General features: G+C 40.1%; 1 protein-coding gene across 1 annotated transcript in view; it reads left to right on the forward strand.

Moving 5' to 3' along the window:
* LOC109199520 (NLR family CARD domain-containing protein 3-like) overlaps positions 1-18,613 on the forward strand; it is an 87,469-nt gene that overhangs the window by 14,398 nt on the left and 54,458 nt on the right. The window contains exon 6 of the mRNA XM_025905275.1: positions 4,140-4,313. Coding sequence (XP_025761060.1) covers positions 4,140-4,313 — 174 coding nt within the window. The remainder of the gene's footprint in view (positions 1-4,139; positions 4,314-18,613) is intronic.

Consider the following 18,613-nt stretch of genomic DNA (forward strand, 5'->3'; position numbering starts at 1 on the left):
AAAGAAGTCCTGCCATTAATTAATTCTTCAATCTTAAATATGATCAACCTATCTCTAATAATCAGCTATGTACCACAGGCCTTCAAGGTGGCTGTAGTTAAACCTTTACTTAAAAAGCCATCTCTAGACCCAGCTGTCTTAGCTAATTATAGGCCAATCTCCAACCTTCCTTTCATATCAAAAATCCTTGAAAGAGTAGTTGTTAAACAGCTAACAGTTCATCTGCAGAGGAATGGCTTATTTGAAGAGTTTCAGTCAGGTTTCAGAGCTCATCACAGCACAGAAACAGCTTTAGTGAAGGTCTTGATGCATTCTTATTCATCCAGGAAAGTAAATCTCATCCAAGTGACTTCTTCAGTCAAGACTGAAGAAGTCACTTGGATGAGTGACGAAACGTTTCTCCCACAAAACGCTACGTCCAGATGAACAGATTCAACTTTTGGAGAGCTTTAGTGAAGGTTACAAATGATCTTCTTATGGCCTCTGACAGTGGACTCATCTCTGTGCTTGTCCTGCTAGACCTCAGTACAGCGTTTGACACTGTCGACCATAATATCCTATTAGAGCGATTAGAACATGCTGTAGGTATTACAGGTACTGTACTGCAGTGGTTTGTATCATATCTATCTAATAGACTCCAATTTGTTCATGTAAATGGAGAGTCCTCTTCACACACTAAGGTCAATTATGGAGTTCCACAGGGTTCAGTGCTAGGACCAATTCTGTTTACATTATACATGCTTCCCTTAGGAAGTATCATTAGAAGACATAGCATAAATTTTCAATGCTATGCAGATGACACGCAGCTCTATCTATCCATGAAGCCAGGTAACACACACTAATTAGTTAAACTGCAGGAATGTCTTAAAGACATAAAGACCTGGATGGCCGCTAACTTTCTGCTTCTTAATTCAGATAAAACTGAGGTTATTGTACTCGGCCCTGAAAATCTTAGAAATATGGTATCTAAGCAGATTCTTACTCTGGATGGCATTACCTTGGCCTCCAGTAATGCTGTGAGGAACCTTGGAGTCATTTTTGACCAGGATATGTCCTTCAACGCACATATTAAACAAATATGTAAGACTGCTTTCTTCCATTTGTGCAACATCTCTAAAATTAGAAATATCCTGTCTCAGAGTGATGCTGAAAAACTAGTTCATGCATTCATCACTTCCAGGCTGGACTACTGTAATTCATTATTATCAGGATGTCCTAAAAACTCACTGAAAAGTCTTCAGCTAATCCAAAATGCTGCAGCAAGAGTACTGACAGGGACTAGAAAGAGAGAACATATTTCTCCTGTTTTGGCTTCCCTTCATTGGCTTCCTGTTAAATCCAGAATTGAATTCAAAATCCTGCTCCTCACATACAAGGTCTTAAATAATCAGGCCCCATCTTATCTTAATGACCTTGTAGTACCATATCACCCTATTAGAGCACTTCGCTCTCGCTCTGCAGGCCTACTTGTTGTCCCTAGAGTATTTAAAAGTAGAATGGGAGGCAGAGCCTTCAGTTTTCAGGCCCCTCTTCTGTGGAACCAGCTTCCAGTTTGGATTCGGGAGACAGACACTATCTCTACTTTCAAGATTAGGCTTAAAACTTTCCTTTTTGCTAAAGCATATAGTTAGGGCTGGACCAGGTGGCCCTGGATCTTTCCTTAGTTATGTTACAATAGACGTAGGCTGCCAGTGATTCCCATGATGCATTGAGTTTTTCCTTTCCAGCCACCTTTCTCACTCACTATGTGTTAACAGACCTCTCTGCATTGAATCATATCTGTTATTAACCTCTGTCTCTCTTCCACAGCATGTCTTTATCCTGTCTTCCTTCTCTCACCCCAACCGGTCGCAGCAGATGGCCCCGCCCCTCCCTGAGTCTGGTTCTGCCGGAGGTTTCTTCCTGTTAAAAGGGAGTTTTTCCTTCCCACTGTCGCCAAAGTGCTTGCTCATAGGCGGTCCTATGATTGTTGGGTTTTTCTCTGTATCTATTATTGTGCAATCTACTGTACAATATAAATCGCCTTGAGGTGACTTTTGTTGTGATTTGGTGCTATATAAATAAATAAAATTGAAATTGAAATTAACTGACAGACTACTGACTACTGCTATAGCACACCTGGCTGAGCAGGTCACCCATGTACTGAAGATTAGAGTCGTGACTCCAGGGTCTGGGTTTGAATCTGCCCAAGACCATTTCCTATGTGTTATTCTCCTCACTTCCTGTCTTCTCTGTCCTATACAGTGAAGACAAAAGGCGTCAAGTTCTGAAAACTCTTCCCCTTCATCATCTGCCAAATCATCTCTCTCATCTAAAATCACCAGTACTCTCTGAGTAGAGAATCTTTTACCAATCTTGAATGATAAGGATCCAAGTGGGTAAAGTTATTTATTTTTTTGTGTTCTGATTTGTAACTGGGAAAGAGTGTGAAAAACTCTCTGCTGCCAAAATTACATCTAGTTTAAAAGAAAAACACTGACTGAAGTGTTTGTTTCATTTTTTTTTCAACTTATCCACCAGGTGTCACAAACGGCAGCAGAACAGTACAAAGCATGTCTTACTGGATGGCTGCAACAACCAGAAATTTACCTACCTTTGGTATTTCTTGACAGCATGAGTGTAATATTTACTGAACAGTCGTCTTCTGTAATCTTTTCAGATTCAGATTCAGAACACTGTATTTATTTCCAAGGGGCAATTAGGATACTGACCTTGCCAACCGTACATACAATACACAAACATCACATTGGGGAGACAGGTCAGGCTAGGTAGCCGGCTGGTTAGCCGCACGAGCAGCGACCCGGAACCGAACAGCGGAAAATGCACAACATCAGGAAAGATGAGGAGAAAAAAGAACTCCCCCCAGACTGAGCTCCAACAGGGAGATCAGTTTGTGAACAGAAAAAAAACCCACCTCAGCGCAGAGCACATGAAAACTCTTAATACACCATAGAAACACATGACAAGCAACAGGCATGGGTAAAAGGTGAGAGACAGCCAGTGTAGACAGCGCATCCGGGCCTGAAGCATATGCACTGGTCCCTTTGATCCACTGTCTGCATCGGGAGGGAATAAGCTTTGAAGGTGTTTGGAAGGGGAGGGGGGGATGAGTGTATATCTGCATGTGTATATGTGTGTGTCCTGAGTTTAGCTGAGAGAGTGTCCTTTGCCCTGCCAGGCTAAGTAAACAGTCGACCCAGGTGGCCTTGCTTAGGATGGGAAGGAACAGCCTAAACACTGTTTGTTATCAGGGTGAGAATTTGTTATGAGACCACAGCTGGCGCCGGTATGTTAGCCACATGAAATGATGGTGGTTTTCTCTGGTGCGAACAACTGCATGCCAATTTCACAGCTGATCTAACAGTCCGCTACTAGTCTCTCAATCTCCCGCTGGAGAGCTGCGAGCTTCTCCGAGATGTTATCAATTTTGTGCTCAACGAGCATAGTCTGAGTGCTATTGACAGCGTCGAGCTTCTCCAAGATCTTATCCGTGCTGCTTTCAATGAGCCCATTTTGAGAAGTCACGACTCATCCCATCATTTCAATCACAGCGAGCAGCCTTGTGGGGTTTTGAACAGCTGATTCCGCTTTCTTTAATCTTCGATAAGCCAGGGCCAAGTCAGCTCCGATCATCAAGAACCCTTTGCTCTGTGAATGTCCGTGCTGCTATATTTCAGTATCAGGCTCTAAATGTACAAATGGATTTGAGAAGATTACATTTCCAATCATGAGTCAGAAATTACGTTTCTACTAGATTTACAGTTTGTTTTAATGTCTTCTGACTCAGAAGGTGGAGCAGGTTGAGCTTACAAGGAGTAAGTGCTGATGTAGAAGGACAATTGTGTTTTAATGAAGCTATTTATTAATTAATTATTTATTCAAATTTTACTTTTTAATTATTTTACTTGCATTTTTAATCTCTCTCTTATATTTAAATGTTCATTGCTACTTCTTCTAGGGTTTGAGAGTAACGGAATTTCTATTCTCTGTATGTCCTGTACATATGGCAGAATTGACAAATAAAGTTGACTTTGACTTTGACTTTGACTATTTAGTTAACCAATAATTGCATTGCATGCTGGCATTTAAAAAATGTTTCATTTGACTGATGTAATTAATTTGTTTGTTTGTTTTTCCAGACTGAGTGGCTGTAAACTCTCAAAGAGAAGCTGTGATGCTCTGTCCTCAGTTCTCAACTCCCAGTCCTCTAGTCTGAAAGAGCTGGACCTGAGTAACAATGACCTGCAGGATTCAGGAGTGAAGCTTCTGTCTGTTGCACTGCAGAGTCCACATTGTACACTGGAAACTCTCAGGTCAGGATCCAAACATCCCCACTGCTGATCATTGAATGATATTATTGCATAAACAACCAAGGTTTATAGAATTGGCAGATGAACTTTTCTTTATCTTTGGGTGGCTTAGAAGATTCTTAATTACTGTCTGAAGACTTTTTTACAGTCACATATTTTGTTTTAATGTTAAAACAGAAGTATTGTTGAATTCAATGAGCAGGTAGCTGTGAGATGTACAATAATGAGGTATATTTGTATTAAAGATGACTAAATTTGAACAGTAGCTGTGTGAGTTACTTTGTTTGCTCATGTGTGCTGATGTTGTGGGTGATTTAAAGCTGAAGTGAACTTGAAATGAGTTTAATAGAGTTTCTGAAGTAAGTGTACTAGGGGATATTTGTGTGCTTACTAAAGTAAAGGATCAGGAGGCTGTGTGTAGCATTGAGGAACCCAGACCTCAGCTTTGTCTCCTGGGTTTCTGTTGCTGCTTTTGCAGTATCCCCTCATCGTTCCCTTCAACCATCTCCTTACTGTAACAAATCACAGTGTTACTGTATAGATTCACGTCTTAATGTTGCCATGTGGTATTAAAACTAAACGCCATGCTTCCAACACCAACATGGTTCAGTCACACAGTAACTGATGGTAAATAATAGTGATGGGATTTCCGGCTCTTTTTAGAGAACCGGCTCTTTCGGCTCGGCTCACTCTTTTGGCTTGGCTCCCAACCGGCTTTTCAGGTTGTTTTGTTGCTTTAATTAATTTATTATTAACAACAATATAAAATTATGCACAAAAGGAAATACTAATGTAAAAAAAACGTGGTTTTATTTATATTTGTTTGTATATAAATATATATGGTGGCCCCTAGAGACAAAGCACGTACAAACTCCAAAACACATTTCTAGCGTTAACTGAACTTCCAAAACAGAGCTACCTAGATCACTTAAATTACAAAATTGAAAGCATATATGTATTGTTTGTGTATTTATACACAATCACTCATATATATTGTTAATTCCGGTTCTTTAGTATTCTTAGGGCCAAGAAAGAAACGGCTCAAAAGTGGTCTTTTACTTTAAAATGATCTTTAATTTACATATTCCGGAATATGGAGACCTGAACACACGAACACACAAGCTCAGGTCTGAAGCACAAACAGGAAGCCTAGTCATTTATATAGACGTCACACACACTTTAAGTTTCGATCAAACAGCCTAGTTGGTTTTACTTTCACTTCATTCTTGCTGCAAAAGCAGGCTCTGCAAAACCATGCAGTTTCCTGTCATCACTTTTTGGCACAGAGTGTACTCAGAGTTAGGCCTTTCTTATATAATGCAATATGATCAGCATATAAGCATTTAAGATTATAGATTTAACTCAACAGTTTAAAGTGGTTATAACTGCACCTGTAATAAAGGCTAATTGGGTGCCAATATGTTTAAACATCTGAATGCAATATCAATGCTGTAGATTATGTTATTAATGCAATGGTAATGATGATGATTATGAACAATAGCAGTAAAATATTTCTCTAATCCCACAATATTCAAATAATTTTAAAAAATGTTCATTTACCTGGTACTACCACACACCAAATCTGGTCATTGGTACTTCCTGGCTTGTGCAGCCACTAGGTAACAAAAGCTCAGCACTGCGCCTAGCATCCTGGAGCACTTCTGTTGTGTTTTGTATGTGTTTTGTAGTTTGTACGTGCTTCGGAGTTTTTACGTGTTTTGGAGTTTTTACGTGCTTCGGGGTTTGTACATGTTTTGTCTCTACCGGCCGCCGTAAATATACTTTTATTTATTCACTACAATTCAGCTGCTCCACACAGATCTCAAGTTTACATGCACGAACAGTTTGTGATCATGAAGAATAAATCTCACTTCCTGTTTGTTTCATATAGATGTGAAATGAACAATAACACATTCATGAAATCCTTTTAGGAACAGAGACACTATTGTAGCTGGAGAATATATTTGAATGTAGGTAAATGTAGGGGCTCATAAACAACAACAATAATAACTAACCACCACCTCACCATTTGGGTTGATAGCTGCATGTTTATTGATGTAATCATTTTCTTCTTCCTCCATTTCTACCTTATTCACATCAGATTAAAAGCTGCACAGAGACAGGCACTGGACATGGACTGGACACAGGGGAAACGGCACTCATGGCTCGATCAAAGCATGAAAACAAATCTGAAGTAAAGTTTTATAGAAGTGAACTGTGGTGGTACCTGACACGAAAAGGGGAATGATATGTCTTATTGTAAATATAATTATGTATGTATTAAAAAGGAACAACTAAAATGTTCCAGCTGCAAAAATGAAATCAGTTCTGTTTCAGTTTATGAGCTCTGTTTGTTTTCTTTACAGTTCCAACCTTTTATCGTGAAATGAGCTGCTTATTCCTGTTTACATGACCTGCATAACACAATACAGAGCACATCAGGTTTAATATGGAAATGAAGCATCACAGTACAGCTTCAATGAAGCTTTAAAGTCTCTGATATGAAATGAGAAATGAAGCAGCCAGAGCTTTTTCATGAGTGGAAATCCACTGTGACTGTGAGCTGCTGCTACAGCCTCCAGATTAGCCAGCAGCTCATCCTGCTCAACATTTTCTCACCAACTTTAATGGAAGTGTGATGTTTTCAGCTGGAGTGGTGGTCAGGGTGGCCTCCCTCTCCTCTTCTTCTCCTCTTCCTCTTTCATTTGTAAAGTCAGTTCTGCTGCTTTCATTCATGTGGAAGTCCTGTAGCTGAGTTTGGGAGAGACTAACAGCCTCGGCAGCAGAGGGGAGAAAGTCACATCATTTTATCAGGAAACATATATATGCTCAGTTTTTACTATGTTTGGCTTGAAGAGCTAAAATGTAAGAAGATCACATGGTGCTCTTTATTATTGTGTTGGTTTAGTTTCCTGTCTCTTGGATGGAGCCCAGCTGTGCGTGGCCCCTGGGCCTGTGGTCAGAGGTGTGTGTTGGATAATCCGGCCCAGGATGAGGCCAAACTGAAATGGGATTAAATGTCTGTCACATATTTGAGTCTAATTTAGAACATCATCCATAAATATTGAGTAATAACTTGACTCTCATACAGCGGGACTAAAATGCCTTTAAACATCAGGGTTATCCTGCTGATCAAAGTCCAACGCTGAGTTTGTAAGAAACATGTTTGTCAATCATTTTGTTTGGTTTCTAAGGAAAATGATTCAATAACTTCCTGCTAATACACAACATTTCATCATGTTTCCTCATAATCCTCTTTTGTCTGACCATTTGAATCACATTTGAATTTGCAATAAAGGATCCACAGAGTTTGGTGAAAATAATGACAGCAGATGTTTGTGTGAAAGTGCTGGAAGCAAATTTGTGTGTGATGTTCTTTCAGTGTTGCACTTTGTAGATGGTCCCTGAGCACTGGTCTCACAGCCAGCTGCACATAGGCTGTGTCCCAATTCAGGTTCTGCAGCCTTAAAGTACGCAGCCTTAACAGTCCACAAGGGCTGCGTACTCAAAGACCGCTAAGGCCAGAAGTGCGAGACTTGTAGGCTTGTGAAATGCGCTGCCCAGGTTGCCTAGCAACCATGATACTAACCACTGGAAACGTGTCATACAGCTTAATTTGGCAGAAATGAAGGAGAATATATTTTCTTCATTTGTTTGTTTGTTTCTACATGAGCTTTGATTTGATAAGTATCTGAGGTTGAGCCCACGGGACTGTGAAATCATGATTATTGGGCTTCACTTCTGTACTGAACAGTCATTTTAAGCTTAGCTAGTAAATAAAAATTACCTAATGTTGTTCATGAGACTAAAGTCATCTTACTTTGGTAATGTAAATATAATATGGCCAATATTAAAGTTATTATTTCAATCATTATTAGTTATTACAGCAGTGAATTAACTCTGTTTCAAATACTGAGCTTCAGTAAAGATTCAAGCTGCATTTATTTATATTTCCTGTCACCTTAAATCTTGACTAAAAGACAGGTTCCTTTGACACTTTATATATAAATGTATTATATATAAGAGACAAATATTGTTCTTTTAATATGTTGGCATTACTAAATTTCTCTCAGTGCTTACTTTAAATAGTGAGTGCAACACACTCACTGCAAATTAAACACATTGGTTTGCCATTTGGATTTTGCGGTAAAATGAATACGTACTTGTCAGTCCAGGCAGGGTTAAACCGACGGTTTTTATTGTCAATTTCATGCTTGTGGATTGAGAAAGACATGCTGTTGTCGCATCATACATTACGATGATAACTTAATATGTTTACAACACGGTGCATTGTGGGTTGATTATTGCTAGGCTACTAGGAGTGTTGCATTCACAGTTCACACTATGCTGTAGGAATTTTTTTTTTCATTTTCTCTGCGTTTCTGCGAGGACCACGAGCAGGGCCACTCGGAGGTTGCTTCTGGGCCGCATGTGGCCTGCGGGCCGCCATTTGAAGAGGCTTGGTGTAGAGGCTTCACCACAGTCCCACTGTCGGCCACCTGAACTGGAAGTTTGTTTTGTTTTGCACTCTGAGGATTCCTGTTCAGTGTTTTTTTTTTATTTCACACAGCAAAACTTGACAACTTTTCATGTTTTTATTATAATTGTACGACTTTAATGTGAAAAAGTCATTTTTTTCTCTTGGTTGTTTGAAGCTGCTTCCTGTTGGCTTCTGCTGTTTGGAGTTTCCGTTTTCTAAGATTCTACATTCTGAACTTTCTTAAGCTCTGAAGAGAGTGTGAAACACTGAATGATTTCAAGCACACACTTTGTCTAGTAAACTTACATCTTTCATTTTTTGCACAGATTGAAGGACTGTGGTTTGTCAGAGATCAGCTTTGATTATCTGGCAGCAGCACTGAAGTCTAACCCCTCATATCCCAGAGTGCTGGACCTGAGTGGAGACTACAACAACCTGCAGGATTCAGGAGTGAAGCAGCTGTGTGTTCTTCTGGAGAATCCACGATGTCGATTTGAAACTCTGAGGTCAGTCACCATGTTTAAGTTGTGCTGAGATGAATATGATGTGAAAGTTGTGCTGACACTGTGGACCAGTAGGCCAATAGACCTCTATACAGGAAGTCTAGTTCTGCTCTTTTTAGAACTTCTGATCCCTGATCTTCTGAGTCTGACTCAGTAGATAATGCAGAGTTCTGAGCTGATGTGGGTGAGGGGACTCGGGCAGCCTGACAGACTTGATGTCCATGTCTTCACTGCTTGTCCTGATAGAAATAAACATGAGTATCCTTGCAGGTCAGATCTTATCAGTCACACCTGTTAGTGGAGCTCTCCTCTAGATTGTAGTGCTTGTTAAACTAGGATGGTTTTAGGAGCCTGGACCGCAGACTCCAAGGGAAGTTATGACTTGGAAAGACTAAACCAACCTATTAGAGGTGTTTGCACTAACATAGTTTAATACTCAGTTTTACACCTTTATTGTTTCACAAAGGGTTAAAAAGTGAACGTACACAGAGAGGTTGGTGGTGAGATGGGCATTTCCAGCACTGTAGATGTGTTCCAGCTCAGTGTTCATGGAAATAATCCGGAAAGCAGGATTCCTTGATAAATGTCGCAGCTCTTTAAAGTTATAATGCACAGGGAAAACTTTGAAACTGTCGGTCTGATATCTACTCAGCCAATCAGTTGTTTACATGCCCTTCACTGATCTTCAGCTTCACCCTATTATCACCCCCTCTCTCTCTTTCACATCTGAATAATCTTCACTTCACATTTCAGTCAGTTCAGGTTTCATTTATGGAACGCCAGGACTGCCATAATGAATTAATTAAATACACCATTAAATAATTAATTAAATGTGGCAATAATTAATTAAAATTGGAATTAATTAATTAAATAAATAGTTATGACACATGTAATTAATTAATTTTTGACACATTTAATTAATTATTTATGTATTTCACATTTTAATTAATTATTGACACATTTAATTAATTAATTATTGACACATTTAATTAATTATTTATGTATTTCACATTTTAATTAATTATTGACACATTTAATTAATTATTTCATGATATATTTATTTATTTCATTTTGGCAGTCCTGGCGCCTGGCTCTCACCATGAATTAATTTTATCTGTCAGCCTCACCCATCAAACTCAGGGGGTGGGGTTAACGCTGCCCATGCAGCTTCTCTAACATTTGATTGGTTGCCGTGCAAAGTAAGTCAAAACAGGTCGATCCTAGATAATCGATTGCTTCTGTAGACTTGAGGCAGCCAGGTATCCCAGAATGCATTTCAAATCACAGGCAGCAATGGTGGTGGTGTAGTTTTAAAATACCCCGTTTTTCTGTCACCAACTACACTTTTAACAGTGTTTTAGCCGCGAATGTCGCGCCGTAATCTTCACATGTCTGGTCAGGTTGTCAACATAGAACATGTTTGCAAAAGTGCTCAGATGTTTTCAGAGATTTCACTGCTCTGCTAACAGTCAGCATGCAGAGTGCACCGAGGGGGTTACGTCAACCGGTTTGTTTACATATTCCACTCTCCGTGTTCCACATGTTGCATTCACAGATTCTCATTTTCACCGAACGATCGTCTCTTTCCACCTGGTCTTGTGTGTCTGTGCTTCTGTAACATAAAGAACGAGCTGACATTTTTCTCACGACACCAGCGATCAGCTCAACAGACCATCAGTTTACCTGCATGCATCCTCCTCCTCACCTGTCAGCTGTTTAACACCTGCTGCTAATTCAAGAAACACGCCCACGTTACCTGGTGATAGTCACAGTTTAACTGGGCAGCCGGTGCTCGATATAACGCAATGTCAGCGCATTTTTCTGCATAAGATAAGTAAATATAGTATTTCTCCCGAGCGCAGAGCTGCTGGAGCTTGTTTCCCTACAGAGCACTTTATAGGCGAAGCCACTTTATCAGCGGCTGATGTCCAATCACCGCACACAGCTTTGAAACCTCACCTGAGTTTTAGCTCTCAGTGGTTAAACGCTGGACTTAATTCACTCAGGTTTTGTCTGTCGGGTCACGTTTACTTCACTGTTTTATTTACAACTGAGCAAATCGGTTTGGCTGAGGCTAAAGTTACGTTTCATAACTGCAGAGTTTTACAGACGTTTAATGGTTCACTGGCACATGTGTTAGACTGAACTATTCGCTTTTCTTTATTTGGTGTGTTTCGGATTTAACAGTGAATTTTGAGATTAAACTGAATTTTAAAATGTTTTTATACAAAGAGGAAAGAGAAGGCGAAGTTCCACCGAGAGGAGCAGAGTTTCCAACTACATGTTCATAATGCAGACTGCAACCTGGACAGAAATATTATATCATCTGTTTTTTAATAGTTATTCAACTGTATTCTAAGCACCAGCTGTCTGTTAGAATTTTTAGAGTTTACTTAACTAAAAATAAATGAGGTTAACATATAATTTGTGTGATTTTTTTCTCTCTCTCTCTTTTTATTCATTTATTTATTTTTTTGCTTTTTCGGTCATGTTATGTTTAACTGTCAAAGGCTTGTTACAAACTATGAAACACATCGTGCAGACTTCTGGATGTTAGATAAAAAACTAATACTGCTCATGAATGAGACTAAAGGCAGGAAGGTGTCCTTTAAAACTAAACATGTTAATAGGACCTCCCTATTTATATGAAATAGCAGGTGTATTTCAGTAATAGCCTACTGATTTCAGTGTAGTGGTGAACAGTCACACAGCTCACATGGGTGTTATCTGTGATACTCCTTAACTATAATTTATCCAAGTTAACTTAAGTTAACTCGGAGCTGCTGGACAACAATTTTACATGTATGATCTTAAAACAGGACACAGCCACTTTACGTGCTGGCCTCATATCAAATGTGAACGCAGACTGAGTCTATGTTTGACGTTTGCTTTATATCTAATCTTCCTCTCAAACATTTAAACAGCAGCGAGTCTGCAGCTGAGGGAATACAAACTCAAATTGTCGGAACAGGTTTGCTCGTTTCTTGCGTGTATTCATTTGGTAATTTATTAAATGTATAACTGTTAGTCTAATCTGCTGCTGAGTCTTACACTGATGAAAATGCAGATAACACAGATCACGGACACCTGTCCAACCAATCACTTTCTTTCCACTTTGATCTGCGACAAACTGACGGTTCATCTCTGTTACAGTGTTGCGTTAGACTGCTATATTTTTGTGTTCTTTATGCCGTAGATTTTCAAGTCTCTGGAATAGTTGGCAGTAATAAGGATGCTTTTCTGTAAAATCATATTGATATGACCCGTGACATATTCGTAGATGACAGTTAGATAGTCAGCTGTGAAACTCTGGGTTAACTCAGAGAGCTGAAGATATCGTGGATATGCTGACCTCGCTCCGTGGTGAACAGGGCTGTTTACCCTCATGATTAATATTCACAATAAAAATATTAGTCGAACATCATGAAGTCTGTATGTGTTTCATAGTGTCGAACAACCTTTGTACAGTTAAAGCCAGCAGTTACTACATGACGGAAACACCAACGTTATCTCTCTTCTGCGATTATGCGCAGGTCACGCAGATTACTGAACAGAAACCCAAAGATCAGCTGTTAATCGAATTTATTTGCTCTCTCTCCTCCTTAAACATGTTTTTAATGTTAGTTATAATTCAGAATTGGCGACTGAAACACGTAGAACACATAAGAACATCAGGAAATAACACCCCGATAAATATAACCTCAGTAAAATAAGTCAGTGTCAGCGGGGGTTATTACAGCTGTGTACCGGGGCCTGCGCTTTGTCGGTGGTAACAACAGCTCGATTGCTTGCGAGGGAGCGGGTCTATCCCACGCTTTGCCGTGAGACTGGGCAGACATCTCCGAAATCATCGAAGCACTTTTGCAAAGAGGCTGCATCTTGACAAACCGACCACACATATGAAGATTAAACCACTACATAAAAAAAATATTAGAACTGTATTTGGTGACACACAAGCAGGGTTTTTCAAACTTCAGTTCTGCCGGTTGTTGTGGGCTATAAACAATGGCCACCAGGCCAAAGCAATGGTTTTGAGTCGATCAGCGTTAACCCCGCCCCCTGAGTTTGATGGGTGAGGCTGACAGATAAAATTAATTCATGATGAGAGCCAGGCGCCAGGACTGCCAAGATGAAATAAATAAATATATCATTAAATAATTAATTAAATGTGTCAATAATTAATTAAAATGTGAAATACATAAATAATTAATTAAATGTGTCAATAATTAATTAATTAAATGTGTCAATAATTAATTAAAATGTGAAATACATAAATAATTAATTAAATGTGTCAATAATTAATTAAAATGTGAAATACATAAATAATTAATTAAATGTGTCAATAATTAATTAATTACATGTGTCATAACTATTTATTTAATTAATTAATTCCAATTTTAATTAATTATTGCCACATTTAATTAATTATTTAATGGTGTATTTAATTAATTCATTATGGCAGTCCTGGCATTCCATATTCATTAGCATGTTGACTTTAGTACAATCCTGAGTTTGGCATGTCTCTAACATCATCGTTTTTTACTTTTTTTCTGATTAATCATTTTAGCCAAACTCAAACATTTTTATATTTACTCATTATGTTCTCATCATTGATTAACAGTCAGTGCATTCACCTTTGAATCATAATTTAGTGTTTAACATATTATCACAGATGGACTTCACAGGAGATCTCCTTTATGAAGAAACTGTAAACATTTGTCCAACAGTGGGAAACATTTCAGAGAACATCTCAGAGAATATCTGTGAAGGAGAAGCTAAACATAATAATAGAACAAATGAAAAATAATGATCCAAATCCTGCTCTGAGCTGTTGTTTAAACATCACTATCAGACAGTAAAGGCTTCCAAAGACGGCTCACCTCTTAGACTTCGTTAAAGATGCTGGTGCTGTCCATAGATCAGCTGACCTGCTGGGTCTCCATGATCAGCTTTGTTTCTTGGAGATAAAAGCTGAGCCCTTCAGTTCTCCAGAGCAGCAGGATGTCTGAGGTCTGCAGAAATGCAAAAACACAGCAGCTAAAAATAGTTGTTCAAAGAAAACGAGGTGGGAGCTGCTGATTCCTGAGCTTTCATACTGGATTTGCTTCAGTAGTTATTCCCATCACTGCCGTAGGAGCTACATTTGGTTACAGCTGATTGTCTTCTTTGAACAATCTGAATAACTACTGTTGTAACAACAAGCACACAAAGAACCAATGAGAGTGTAGAACAGGATAAAGAGCTCCTGTGATGGTGGCGAAGAAATGAGCAGCAAACGAGCGTCTACATGTTGTAGTGGTTTACAGTCACCAGGGGGCGCTGTCACAGACATGCAGTTAGTGGGCTGCTCTGCTTGTGCTGTTGTTGGTGAAGCTGAAGTGAAAGCGAGTGTTAAAACAATAAAAAGTGTCCACTGCAGCCTCCATCTGAGCTTCTCATGCTTTTCCTATTTGATCCTCCATGTTTGTGCTGAACGCTGCTGTTGCTCTCTTCCCTGTTCCTGCCCACTTTCCAACCAATCAGCATTGGCGCGAGCACAGCGTCGTCCACACTGAGCTTTGTTGTGAGCGCGTGGACTCGTCTTTCCAGTACAATAACCAGCTGTGCATGCGCCCCAAGCAGCAGCTTCAAGATCACCTCGAAGAAGTTTAACAGGAAGGACTACTCCATCACACGTCCACCTGTCCCTGTCCACAGCAGAGTGTGACTGAGGCTTAATGCTAACATGAAGCTAATACCACCATGAGCAACTTCTCGCACGTTCCCGTCACAAGTGTCTTCTAAGTGAAGCTACCAGGTTCAGGTCCAGCTTGTTTATCTGGAGCTGCAGTAGATGAGTGATCCATCCTCACAAAGCAACACAGACACCAGATATGCAAACACAGCATCATACAACACAACCAAAGTATTCTCTCTGCATTTCTGTGGCTGATGCTGCTGGAACAAAGCTGTATGAAACCTTGTATCCTTGGGCAAGATACTAACCCCATGTTTGCCTACTGGTGGTGGTCAGAGGGCCCGGTGGTGCCAGTGTCCGGCAGCTTCACCTCTGACAGTTCGCCCCAGGGCAGCTGTGGCTACAATGTAGCATCACCAGTGTGTGAATGTGTGGATGACTGAATGTTGTGTAAAGCGCTTTGGGGTCTTTAGGGACTAAGTAAAGCGCTATACAAATGCAGATCATTTACTTGTTGTTCTGTACTTTGGGACCAGAAGAGGAAACTGTACCTCTGTGCAGAGAATTCAATGGAAGCAGCCAAGCACTGTAAGTGTCTGCTGTACAGGGATGCTGGTTCAGCTGTGGTTCAGCACAGTTTCAGAGTGTGACTCAATAAAAGCAATATGAAATAAAAGCATGATGCTTTCATCAGTGTGAAAATAAGAACGTTTCCTCTAACGTGACAGACGCTGGAGCTCTTTCACTCACAGTTTTACAGTTTCAGCTTCAAACTTCAGCTTTTTTGTGTAGCTTTAGTGTAGTGCAGGGCTATTCAACTAAAAAGTTGGTTGGGCCAGATTTTCAAAACAAGGAATTTATCTGGGCCAGATTTTTTTTTTTTTTGCCATTAAGCAGCATGTCATGATAAATTTCAAACCAACACAAAGGTATTGAAAAACAAGCAATGTTTATTCATTTTGTCTCTTTTAAATCTGGTGACATCTCACAAATGCACACCAAAAACTCCATAAAAAACAATACATTAGTTATAACTGAAGAGAGTCTGTGGTAGTAGCAATACTACCACAGACTCTATTGGGAGCAACAACACCATGAAGTCCAAAGAACACACCAGACAGGTCAGGGATAAAGTTATTGAGAAATTTAAAGCAGGCTTAGGCTACAAAAAGATTTCCCAAGCCTTGAACATCCCACGGAGCACTGTTCAAGCGATCATTCAGAAATGGAAGGAGTATGGCACAACTGTAAACCTACCAAGACAAGGCCGTCCACCTAAACTCACAGGCCGAACAAGGAGAGCGCTGATCAGAAATGCAGCCAAGAGGCCCATGGTGACTCTGGACGAGCTGCAGAGATCTACAGCTCAGGTGGGGGAATCTGTCCATAGGACAACTATTAGTCGTGCACTGCACAAAGTTGGCCTTTATGGAAGAGTGGCAAGAAGAAAGCCATTGTTAACAGAAAACCATAAGAAGTCCCGTTTGCAGTTTGCCACAAGCCATGTGGGGGACACAGCAAACATGTGGAAGAAGGTGCTCTGGTCAGATGAGACCAAAATGGAACTTTTTGGCCAAAATGCAAAACGCTATGTGTGGTGGAAAACTAACACTGCACATCACTCTGAACACACCATCCCCACTGTCAAATATGGTGGTGGCAGCATCATGCTCTGGGGGTGCTTCTCTTCAGCAGGGACAGGGAAGCTGGTCAGGGTTGATGGGAAGATGGATGGAGCCAAATACAGGGCAATCTTGGAAGAAAACCTCTTGGAGTCTGCAAAAGACTTGAGACTGGGGCGGAGGTTCACCTTCCAGCAGGACAACGACCCTAAACATAAAGCCAGGGCAACAATGGAATGGTTTAAAACAAAACATATCCATGTGTTAGAATGGCCCAGTCAAAGTCCAGATCTAAATCCAATCGAGAATCTGTGGCAAGATCTGAAAACTGCTGTTCACAAACGCTGTCCATCTAATCTGACTGAGCTGGAGCTGTTTTGCAAAGAAGAATGGGCAAGAATTTCAGTCTCTAGATGTGCAAAGCTGGTAGAGACATACCCTAAAAGACTGGCAGCTGTAATTGCAGCAAAAGGTAGTTCTACAAAGTATTGACTCAGGGGGCTAAATAATTATGCACACCCCACTTTTCAGTTATTTATTTGTAAAAAATGTTTGGAATCATGTATGATTTTCATCCCACTTCTCACATGTACACCACTTTGTATTGGTCTTTCACCTGGAATTCCAATAAAATTGATTCATGTTTGTGGCTGCAATGTGACAAAATGTGGAAAAGTTCAAGGGGGGCGAATACTTTTGCAAGCGACTGTATCAGTGCACAAACCCATAGCAGTAACACATAAGAATGCACACACTTTACTGCTGCACACTGAGGTAATACAGTTTTGTTTTATATCAACCCCTGTAATTAGGCATGGCCTGTTAGACATTTCACATTATGTTGATATGTGGGCTACAGTTACCCTGAAATTATTAATGGGACAAGTGACATTTTTTTTTCTGAACAATAACGGCAACTTTTGGCTCATAAGATGTCAGTGCAATCCGAAGGCAATGGTGAAGCGTGTTGTCAGTCAGTGAACAACGAGAGTTGCTTTTTATTGAGTTCATGTGTGAAAAGCTTGATTCACATGTGTACGTTGACCCAAACATACTGAGGATGACGACTGCTATTTTCTTAACGTTAGGGAACTGGTGTGTATTGACATCAGTCCAAAACTTTGCAGGTCCTAAATGGGTCTCTGGCAAAACTCATCACCTCTTTGGGTAAAGTAAGTCCATCTAGTCGACCAGAAAAGTTCTCTTTCAACCTCCCAATTAAATCAGTGATCACATCCGTGACTTGTGTCAGTGATGAGATACATTTGCGGAGTTTTGGAAAATGCAGCAACCGGCCTGTGCTCAAGTCAGTTTCGAAAAGGTTCAGCTTGACTTGGAATGCATGCATCTGTTCCACAAGTTCGGTGACAGTTTGGTCTCTGCCTTGTAGTCCCACATTGAGCTCATTCAGGCCAGTTGTGTGTTCCTCTAGTGGCAGTAAGCCGAGCAGTTCCTCTCGGAAGCATTTGCCATCAAAAAAATGGACAGCATGCATAACTGTGCATTATCAGTTCTGTCTGTGGACTCATCTACTACTATAGACATTACATCAGTTTTCTTCAAGTCATCTAACAGCATTTCAAACACGTCTGAAGCCAGAACTTTATATTTGAACTGTCTAACAGGGGTACGTTTTCAATAGCAGATGTCACACTTTAATTTTTTCGTCGTTTATCACCTCATCCACCACGGCCAGCATGCACTCTTTCACGGTTTCAGAATCTGTGAAAGGTCTTTTCTTCTTCGCCAAGATCCAGCAAACACAAAGGGAAGCTGCTGCAGCTCTCTCTTGGGCTGTACATGACCTATCCATTGTAGTACAACTCCAGCTGTAAGATGTAATTTAACTCCGTACTTTTGCAGCTCTCTCCTGAGATCCCTCTGGAAAGTTTTTGCAGACAGTCTGGTGTTTGTCATTGTGGTGCCTTCGTAAATTGTAGTCTTTAAGTACTGCAACACACTCACTGCAAATTAAACACATTGGTTTGGCATTTGGATTTTGCGGTAAAATGAATAAGTAC

Source organism: Oreochromis niloticus, linkage group LG3, assembly GCF_001858045.2.
Source record: "Oreochromis niloticus isolate F11D_XX linkage group LG3, O_niloticus_UMD_NMBU, whole genome shotgun sequence".
NCBI lineage: Eukaryota > Metazoa > Chordata > Actinopteri > Cichliformes > Cichlidae > Oreochromis > Oreochromis niloticus.